Source organism: Octopus sinensis, linkage group LG1, assembly GCF_006345805.1.
Source record: "Octopus sinensis linkage group LG1, ASM634580v1, whole genome shotgun sequence".
NCBI classification, from domain to species: domain Eukaryota; kingdom Metazoa; phylum Mollusca; class Cephalopoda; order Octopoda; family Octopodidae; genus Octopus; species Octopus sinensis.
In genome coordinates this window covers 114,643,095-114,654,295 of record NC_042997.1, presented here as the reverse complement: position 1 = coordinate 114,654,295, position 11,201 = coordinate 114,643,095, and the positions used below count along the sequence as shown (strand labels likewise).

The 11,201-nt window shown below is 38.3% G+C and overlaps 1 protein-coding gene across 14 annotated transcripts in view; it reads right to left on the bottom strand.

The window, feature by feature from the left end:
- Nucleotides 1–9,262: 9,262 nt before the first annotated feature.
- Nucleotides 9,263–11,201, bottom strand: part of LOC115218319 (basic proline-rich protein-like) — a 52,365-nt gene continuing 50,426 nt past the window's right edge. For 13 of the 14 annotated variants that reach the window (XM_036504036.1, XM_036504061.1, XM_036504064.1 and 10 more), the window contains one exon: nucleotides 9,263–9,459. In XM_036504036.1, coding sequence (XP_036359929.1) covers nucleotides 9,401–9,459 — 59 coding nt within the window. In that variant the 3' untranslated portion in view covers nucleotides 9,263–9,400. The remainder of the gene's footprint in view (nucleotides 9,460–11,201) is intronic. The other variant, XR_004999748.1, reaches the window with a different exon arrangement.

Sequence of the window (11,201 nt, the reverse complement as noted above, 5' to 3'; positions counted from 1 at the left end):
AAGTAAATGTGAAGGCCCCCGTCTGCAGGCTGACTTGCTTCCAGAATCATCAATGCTGAGAAATGGAAGGTAAACAAATGAATTCTGAGAATTGGTGAAGATATTTTTGGTAAAAGAACAAAAAGATTAGATTCAGTTCAAGAGGAAGGAGAGTTTGCAGATCAGGCAACACATGGAGACATCCTTTTTCAGTTCAGATGTTGCTGTTACTGAAGTTGCAGCACTGTGTAAGAGCTGTCCTTTTAATCCAGAACTGTGTTTCTCCTCCTATGACTTACACTTATGGATATGATTCGTCCTTTCTCTCAGAACGTCAACCTTTTGAAATACTGTAATTCTAACCCTGTGCATGTTTCCACTGCAGTCATTGGCTAGTGACTGTTTAAAAGAGATGTTAACTGCATTAGAACTCTGAAATCGTGCAAAGTCCTGGAGCACTTTTTTTTCAGACCAATCAAAATTAAATAAATAAATAAGTAATTAAATTCTTTTATTCTTTTACTTGTTTCAGTCATTTAACTGCAGCCATTCTGGAGCACTGCCTTTAGTTGAACTATCCAACTCCAGGACTTATTCTTTGTAAGCCTAGTACTCGTTCTATTGGTCTCTTTTGCTGAAACATTAATTTATGTGGACATAAACACACCAACATCAGTTGTCAAACGATGGTGGGGGAACACACACACACACAAACACACACATATATACAGTGGGCTTCTTTCAGTTTCCGTCTTCCAAATCTACTCACAAGACTTTGGTCAGCCCAAGGCTATAGAAGAAGACACTTGCCCAGACGATTTCGGAACCTCCTGCAAGTCTTCTGGATGGTCTCCTTGTTTAAATTGGTGAATGCTGCCATAATCTTTGCCTTCAGTTCATCTTTGGGGTTACAAGGAGTTTTGTTGGTCTCTCACTCAACTGTGTCCCACACATAATAATCAAGGAGTTACAGTCAGGGGAGTTAGGTGGCTAGATGTTAGGAGTGGTGTGGTTACAGAAATTGTCTGATAGCCATGACTGGGTTAGCCTGCTTGTGTGGCCTGGTGCAGAGTCCTGTTGCCAGACATGAGGCCTTCTAGTAGCCACCCTCTTGACCCAGGGCAGCACTACCTCCTCCAAGCACTAAATGTAGACCTCTGTGTTGAGTCTGAGCCCATGTGGGAAGATGAATGGAGGCATAACGTTGCCATCACTAGTGATCACTCCAAGCACCATGATGTTGACTGGATGTTTGATTTTTATCACTCTCAGTAGATGTTTTGGGGACACAGCAAGCCAATGGTTGTTCTTTGCATTCACCATCTGATCCTGGCAGAGATTTTTCTTGTCTGAGAAAAACCAAAGCATGTTCAGTTGGAGGGTATGCTTGAGTGTGTTCAAAAGCTTCATAGCTTGAGATAAAAATTGGCCCTTTCTCGCCTTGTATGAGGAATACCAAATGTCTTCATGCACTACCTGCCTGACAAGAGAATCAGACACTCTCGCGTCCCTGGTGATGGACCTGATTAACTTGAAGGAATCATTGTCAATCATGGCCTGGATCTCGCTAACAACAGGATTTCTTTTCTTATCAGAATGATCAGAGTGAGTTTTCCAAGCTGCTGTACCTTTGTAATCACCATTAGACTCATCCAGCTCTTTCCAAATCCCCTGCACTGTCCTCAGATTGACACCCAAACACTCTGGATTATGTGTATTGGAGCTTCTGGCATGAATGACAAGCAGTACAGCATGCTGTTTCCAAATTTCTGGCAGAGTGAATTGCATTATGGTGCAGCTTTTTCTCACAGATGGTGCCCAACTGACCCTACTATACTGTGTAGTTGAGAAAGCCAAAAACAAACCATGTGGGGGTGGGGGTGAGAACTGCAGTGACTGGTGAAAACTTAGGTATTTAGAGGAGGTTGGAGACTACAGGGTGGGGGAGGGTAGCAATGATTCAGTGTGCAGGATAGTGTGGACAGGAGTGAAGAGTGAGGGATAAGCATAGTGCATGAAGATGAAATGTGAGGAAGAAGAGAGATGTAGCTTGGTTTGGTGGAGGATGGTGCGTGAAAAGTTTTATAGTTATGTGTGAGTGGAACACACAGCACTTCTACAACTCAGATTCTTATCAAGATTGTGTTTTGCATTGTGTGTGTGTGTGTGTGTGTGTGCCTGTGCTTCAGTCTTTGTGTCCTGTATTTTCCCCCCACCATTGCTTGACAACCACTGCTGGTGTGTTTATATCCCTGTAACTTAGCTGTTTGACAAAAGAGACCAACAGAGTAAGTACTAGGTTTTAAAAAAATAAGTACCGGGCTCAATTCATTTGACTAAAAATTCTTCAGTGCCCCAGCATGGCCGCAGACTGAAACACATAAAAGGATAAAAATAACAGTCATTCCATGAACATTCCTATATAGAGTAGCAGGAACAGCAACTCTGATTATTCTCACAAGTTAAGGCTAAACACACATGTCCTGAGAACCACTGGGAAAATATCAAACAGGTTCCCGCATATCATTGACTAATTTTCTTCTCTTTATAATAATCCTTTTTTTCATGATGGGAAAAATGGTAGAAATACCCAAGCATTTCCTCTTTGATGTTATTTTTGTTAAATGTTAAAGTATTTTCATAATTTTTAAACACAACCTTGATAAGGAACTGAAGCTAATAGTAACTTCTTGGTGGGAATCTAAAAAACAATATGAATTCTTAATAACATTGTTTTCCACTTACTCACGTAACAGAACTTCTTAAAATAAGTTTAAAACTATGTAATCTGTTTCTTAGCAATATAGATGTATCCTTGGCTGTGTGGTTAAGCAACACACATAGCAATCATGTGGTTTCAATTAATTACAATAGATTAATTAATTCAAAACTATTGAAAAGGTTGCAAGATGCAATGAAAATTTTAGAACAATAAAAATAAGAAAAAAGTGGAAATTTTACCGGTGAGTGTTAAATAATAAGGCACAAAAAGAAAATGACTCTCCCCAGACACAACAGAATATGCCTCAACACATGAACTCAGATAAAGAATCTTGCAAACCAAATCCAAAAGCGAAATTAATTATCAATGAAATAATAAAAGCAGCTGATCAGCCCTATTACTTATGGACAAACAATACCATTGTGTAGGCTTGTAGAAGTTTGATTTTACTATTCTCGTGACATTCGTAGATGCCAACCCTGTTGCTACCAACTGTAGCTAAAATTATTGGTTCTCCTTCTTTATGATTTTAATTGACCTGTACACCAAAAATGGGTTGGCTTTGATCTTTTAAATAATTTACAAGCTGATACTGAAGTTTTGATTTTTGAAACTGATTCTTTCCTCGTCCATAGTGCCGAGTATTGTTCTGTAGTGGTGGTCTCACTTGGAATTGTATCATCTATTGTGGTACTGGTTGTATTGGACATGTCATCATTGTCATCGCCAGATCCATCCTGAGACAAAGAATGCCTGGGCCGTTTCGAACTGGACAACGTGCTGCTTCCTACACTGTCCGACATCTTGATTGTTGTTGTTGTTGTCAAGATGTCGGACTGTGAAAGAATAGAACTGTGATTATTCCAAAAGTAAGCTGTAAAAAAAAAATCTTGTCTTGATGGAGAAAAACTGACAGTAGCTTGAAATCAGAATACCAATCTTAGCCTAAGTCAAGTGAAAAAACAAAACCAAGAGAAATTATCTTCGAAATTGTTCCCTTGTGTTATTAAAATAATGAAGAATATAGTAAAGTGACTTTTCTTTATTAATTTGGTGTTTTGAAGGCAGTGAGCTGGCAGAATCATTAGCATGCTGGATGTACTGCTCAGCGATAATTTGCTTGTCGCTACATTCTGAGCTCAAATTACACCGAGGTCAACTTTGCCATTCATCCTTTCGGAGTCAATAAAATAAGTACCTGTTGAACACTGGGGTCAATGTAATCAATTCATCCCCAACTCCCACAAGCTACCCTTGTGGCAAAAATTTGAAATGATTATTAATTTCGTGTTTTGAAGGCAGTCAGCTGACAAATTTGTTAGCATGCTGGACATAATACTTAGCAGTATTTCACCCGTTGCTATATTCAGAGTTCAAATTCCACTGAGGTCGACTATGCCTTTCATCCTTTCAGGGTTGATAAAATAGGTACCTGTCAATGTAATCAATGCATCCCCTCTTCCCCCAAGCTGCCCTTATGGCAAAAATTTGAAATAATTATTAATTTGGTGTTTGGAATGTAAATTAACATGCAATTTCGGTGGAAGACTTTTGTATCAGCTTAAAACAAAAAGTTTGTATTATAGAACCAAGGGTGGTCTAAACAATCTTTGGCACCAATTTTAGGAGATTCCACAGATTACCAAGAAATCAATTCATCAGACAGCAGATTTTAAAACCTTTTCAAACCAACCAATCTCAGATCACCTCTGACTCTATGATCCAAACTTTCCGTTTTAAAGCAATCTAAGTTTAAAATCTTTCATAAAAATTACAGATTAATTTTTGTTAAAAAAAACTAGCTTCATATTGGTGTGTTTAAGAGGCTCACTTCACATCTGCATGATTTCAGGTTCAATTTCAATGTACAGCACCTTGGGCAAGTGATTTCTATGATAGCTTCAAGTCAATCAATGTCTTTTGTGGATGAAATTTGACAGATGGAAACAATAATAGGAATTGCTTCTATAATGGAAGGCAAGGTTTACGATATTGGGAAAATATCGCCTTCTCCCATTATATCTTGTTCTTTGTGTAGTTGAGGCTCCGGCAGGCGAGGAAAGAAGTCTTTAAGTACAAATGCAATTTACAACCGGTTTATTTACAAGTTTCACAGAACAGGTTAAGTGCATTGCTCTCAGCAACCATCTCAAGCTGTGTGAGTAGTGTTGTATTTCCATTAGTGTAGGCACATTGCTTCTGGAGGTACAACATGCAGACAGGCCCAGCCAGTGAAGTGTGCTCAGCAAGCGCTGCTGCATAGAAGAGGAGAGAAAAGGAATGAATTTGTTTCTGTTTTGCCCTTATATACAGTTTGCCAATCGTGAGCCTTATTGTGATCTCATGCATGGCAAATGGATGCAGGTGAGGTCTTGCTCCAGTCTCGGAGATGGCAATGGCTGCTGCAAGTTCTCATCCAATATGGTGCTGACTGCTTGTGCCATTACACTTCTGTTCTTGGATATTGGAATGTATCTACTATTTAGTTTAACACCTCCATTTGGCTATTGTGCAGCTTCAGAAGAATCTAACTTCAGTAGACTTTCAGACTAGATCTCCAACATGAAGACAGCCTTGATCTTTCTACCCCTCAAGTCTTAGACTCCATGAAAAAAGGTCATGGCATTTACCTTGCTCCTTTGACTTAGCTCCTTCTCTGAAATTGCTAACTTTGTGCTAAAATTAAAATCAGTAATTAACCCAATTAGTTATCAATTCTCTGATTATATAATTTGTCAAAACTAAAGTGCTTGTTTGATATCACAACATATTTCATTGTTATGAAGGCAGCAAGCTGGCAGAATTATTAGCATGCCAGTTGAAATGCTTGGCATTATTTTGTCAGCTGCTATGTTCTGAGTTCAAATTCCGCCAAGGTCGACTTTGACTTTCATCCTTTCGGGGTTGATGAAATAAGTACCAGTTCTATATTTAAGAGATGAGGAATTATGTACATTATTTACATTTGACAGATATTTGTCCCCATCTTGTTTGTTGTAAACACGTTTTGGCTGATATACCCTCCAGCCTTCATCAGGTGTCTTGGGAATTCCAGGCAGTGACCTGAATGATAATAATAATAATAATAATAATAATGATAACAACAACATCGAAAAATACCTTAGGAATGAGAACGAAGGTTTGAAATTTCCCCAAGACACCTGGTGAAGGCTGGAGGGTATATCAACCGAAACGTATTAACAAGAAACAAGATGAAGACAAATATCCGTTAAATGTAAATAATGTAAATAATGGAAATAAGTACCAGTTATGCACTGTGGTCGATGTAATTGACTAGCCCCCTTCCCCACAAAATTTTCAAGGCCTTGTGCCTAGAGTAGAAATAGTATTTCATTGGTAGGACCATTAGTGAAATGCTCCATATGCAGTTTGCTGAGTTCATTACAATTTCATGCCTTGTGCTTTTCTTCTTTACTCTATTTGACATTAAGAAACACCTGATTACCTACAAACAAAATATACAGGAACAAAGGTGGTATGCTCTGTTGGAAATGCAGCATTGGCGTGCATGACCGACAGAGCACAACTGTGTGGAGAGAAAAGTTGGCCATAAGAGGGATTAAATGTGGTATGGTTGTAGACAGAAGTGTCTGTCACTGAAAGTGGATGGTACCTGTGGAAGAGGAAGACCCAGGAAGACATGGGATGAAGAGATGAGGACTGATCTTAGGATGTTGGGGCTAATGGAGGAAATGACAGTGGACCGAGACATTTGGAGATACAAAATTCTAGAGAAAACCCGTCCACGAAACTGAGCGCTAGAAGTGTTGTGTCCCACCCACTAAGAAATCAAACTACAACTCCTCTTCTAACTGCATCTTTCTCTTTTTCATATTTCCTCTTCATACATTATGATTGTTTTCCAATCCCCTTTTTTGCCCTCACTGCCCTGTTCACTGTATCACTGCTCCCCACACTCCCACCCTATTTTTCTAACCTTGTTCAACACTCAGATCCTTGTTACTTGTGAGTATACTCAAGCACTACACCATCTCTCTTCTGCTCTCTCTTACACTTTTGCTGTTTCCTACTCTCTCTCTACTTCTCATTTTCCTCTGATTAGGTAACCAAGTATCACCTTTACATCAGCATACTTGTTTCTGGTCTCTTTCTTGTACCTCTCTCTCATTGGGTAACCATGTACCTCCTCTATAGCAAGACACCTATTTCTGCCTCTTTATTTCTCTGTTACACTCTAATCTTTCATCATTTGATATTGGAGCAACTCCTCTGTTGTGACAAGACACCCACTTCTGTCTCTTTGTCACACTCTAACCTTTCACTTTCTGACACAAGTTCCCCTCCTCAAATGCCCCTGCCCCTCTCATGACTCCTTGTCTTGTGGGTTACTTGGTTACCCTGCCAGTGCTGGTGCCACATTAAGAGCATCCAGTCCACACTGTAGCATGGCTGGCGTTTGGAAGGGCATCCAGCTGTAAAAATCATGCCTAAACTAACCTCAAGTGTGCTCGTGTTGTGTAAAAAGCACTGAGTCCACTCTGCAGAGTGGTTGGTGTTAGGAAGGGCATCCAGCCGTAAAATCCCTGTCAAAACAGACACAGTAGCCTAGGGTAATTTTCTACCTCGCTGGTTCCTGTCATCTGTCCTACTCATGTATGCATGGATGATGCACCTTAAACAATGATGATGATGATGATGAATAGTACTATATTGAATATCAAATTTCCATGCTTGTGTACAGCTTCATCAGAGTATGTTTGAAGCTCTGGTGAATGTTATACTGAACATGCAGATTCTCTTGAAAAATGTTGAATGTTTTTCGTATAAGTTATTGACCCGAAGAGATCCCCTGATCTCCAGCTATACCTCCTGCTAAGTAATGTTAGTCTAGAAATCTTCCATAGGAACCCCATTTTAGCCACAACATATATATATAGATTACTGTTCAAGTACTCCATCCAGTGAGAGATAAATATCATTTAATGTACACAGTATTTAAAATAAAAGCTACTAATAGTTTCTCGCCATAGAGACTCTGAGATTAGGCAGATTCATGTAACATGCCTTGTGTCTCTAAGTAATCTTTATGCTCAGGCCATATGATTAGTACTGCTTGAAAACAAGAAGCTGGTACATGAGAAATCACAAGAAAAAACATACAGGAACATTAAATATGATATGAAGTGGTCCACTATTAGTTTTGTACCATCAGACAATACTGGTAATTTTAAATGTAATTATTGCCTTGAGGAAATGTATTATATAATTACATCTAAATTAGAATTATTAAATTGTAGAAATAATTTTACATTGAAGTGTTCTCATAAATATAGAAAAATATTTAAATATTTCAACAGTAAATAATCCATTAATTATAATTACTGTTTCTCTAATCTAAGATGTATAATTTCTCTAAAAAAGTTTTCAGCATATTTAATAGAAAGATAATTAATTGTCATGATATAGAATTTCTGTTTAGTTTTTATTCTCTCATTATCTTTTGATGTCCTCAACATTCTTTTTGAATGTGTTCATCTATTGGAGACATTTTCTTAGTTCACTTTGAATTCAGCCCGTTTTGGATTGCCTTGATAACATTGTAATAGCATACATTTTTGAATATATATATTAATTTGACCGATAGTTTATACCATCTTTCTGTGCCTAAATATGCTGGCACAATGGAAATGATTGTTGATAATGTGTGATGTAATCATCAATTAAAGATGTAATTTTCTCTGTTCTTGTTCTAACCGAATTTCTTGAAATTCTTCTAAGCAATATTTGGATTTATTTGTCATACATGATAAATTACCACTGGAATTTATTGGAATCTGAGTGTCTGATACAGTTAACCAAATGTTTGTATGTTTGTACATAGGTATATCATCATCATCATCATTGCTTTCCATGCAGTTCTCACTTGGAGTTATTGTCCTAGTTCATATGGTCAGGGGACAAAACTTCACTTGTCCATTTTCATTTGGCTTGGTTACTATGGCTGGAGGCTCCATGTGAATGCATATATTTGTGTGTGTGTGTGTGTGTGTGCAAAGCTGTCTTCTTGCCTAGATATCATGAAACAGTTGTAAACGAGTGTCACTTTCATGCAAACGAAGCCCTTCATTTCTAATCTTTTGAAATATGTCTGGTCATGGGAAAATATTACCTCTCTTGGAAACAAGTAAAGGTTGGTGACAGGAAGAGCATCTGGGTGTTGAAAATCTGTCATGAGCCATGCAAGTATGGAAAGGTGGATGTTAAATTGGTGATAATTCCATCTAGCATTCTAACATTTTACCAATTTGTCAAGTTTACCAGCCATATTCAATATTCTAACCAATTCCAATCATATTTGATAACTTATTCACAAGAATTCTTGAACTGCATTTCAGCTTTTCTACGACAAAGTTAATCTTCTCTTTTACTACCTTTTAGTAGGAATTCCATGTTCATTGTTTATATCTCCCTCTGAGGCAATGGCATGCATGCACTTCCCAATCTTTCTGATTAATTTTTTTCCCTGTTCGATTCAGAGTACATGTTAAATGTAAAAGCAATTGAATAAAAAAAAAAGTCTTTTAGAACCCAAGACGTTTATTGGATTAAAAAAAAAGAAGAGAATTTTATAAAAAATACACAAATATATTTCCTACAGGAAATATATTTATATATATTTTTAAAAAAATTTAAATTCCTTTTCTGGGTAGCAATCAGTTAAACGCTGGTGTTGTTAATGGTGAACGTGTCGCCAGTTTGTGCCACGACACCCAAATCTGAAATAAATAAATGTATAATTATTGGTAAACAAATAAATTAGTAGTTCTTAAGTGGTGCACCACAAGGAGTAACAAAGAGTACCAAGTTGCTCTGTGGATTTATAAAGAAACATAATTTAACCCTTTAGTGGTGAAGTACCTGCGTGCTCCATTGACCTAGAGATCTATGCTGGAGGGAGAGAAATCTTCAGGAAGGTCAAAGGGTAAGAGACAGACAAACCTTAATGACAATAAATCGAAGCATCAACAGCAGGGCATGGATTTAGTTATTGGCAGGACCTAAAAGATCAGATTCCTGGCTTTGAACTAGCAGGATGTCATGCTGAGGATCTTGAATACAAGGCAATGGATGAGACCCTAATATTCTTAGTTAGATGGAAACTGCAGGACCATACGGACCACTGCCCTGTGACTGCTATAGTATGCGCAACCGAAACCCCTAGATGAGAGCATTCAGTTTATTCTGTCACAAATGTAAGGCCTATTTATTCACATTGTTTTGAATTAATGATGTATTATCTCAAAGCTTTGACATTTCAATGGTATGATAGTTTAGGTTTTGAATGCCATTGTAGGGTATGAGTGAAAAACCAGATCTGGCCAGTTTGAACATAAAACAGGTAGAATGGTTGGGCCAGTTTCAATGCTAAAGAGTTAAAGCTTTAGAAAATTTACCTTAATACTTGGAACATCTTGTAAGACATTAATCATAATTTTGTTATATAAAAGCTGGCACTACATCACTTACTCTGACCAGGATTCTAATTGATTTGATCAATGGAACAGCCTGCTTGTGAAATGAATGTGCAAGTGGCTGAGCACACCACTGACACTCTTACCCATAACACAGATTCGATGTGACACAGGATATGACATGGCTGGTCCTTTGAAATACAGGCAAGATTCATTTTTACCAGCTGAGTGGACTGGAGCATTGTAAAATAAGTGTCTTGCTCAAGGGCATAATGCACCACCAGGTATTAAGCTCATGGCCTTACAATCCTGAACTGACTACCCTAACTACTTGGCCACGTGCCTTCAGTCAATTTTGTCATATATGACTGTGATTAATAACATACAGTAAACAACAGTTCTTCATATTCATTTGTTTGTTTTACAACTGTTTTTTCATGCTAGCATGGGTTAGATGAATATGTTATTGAGACAGCTGTGTAAAGAAGTGCTGATCTGTGGAGGAAACCTGTGGTAGAGGCAGACCTAGGAAGACTTGGGACGAGGTGGTGAAGAATGATCTTTGAACTTAGGGCCTCACAGAGGCAATGACTAGTGACTGAGACCTTTGGCAATATGCCGTGCTTGAGAAGACCCATCAAGCCAAGTGAAATTGTAGACATGGCTGATGCTGGTGTCACATAACTGGTGGCATGTAAAAAGCCCCTTTCAAATGTTGGGCCTCACACAGGCAAAGTGGTTGAGCTCCTTTTGAGTATTGGGCTTCACGGAGGCAATGATCAAGATCTTTGGCATTATGTCATGCTTGAGAAGAAGACCCATGAAGCCAAGTAAAATTGCAGTCGTGACAGATACTGGGGTCACACAAATGGCACCCATGCTGGTGGCATGTAAAAGCACCTATTATAAAAAAAAAGAGAGAGAGGGGGAGAGGAAGAGAGAGAGAGAGTGTGTGTGTGTGTGTGGGGGTGTGTGGGTGTGTGTGTGTGTGTGAGAGAGAGAGAGAGAGAGAGTGTGTATGTATATGTGTGTGTGTGTGTGTATGA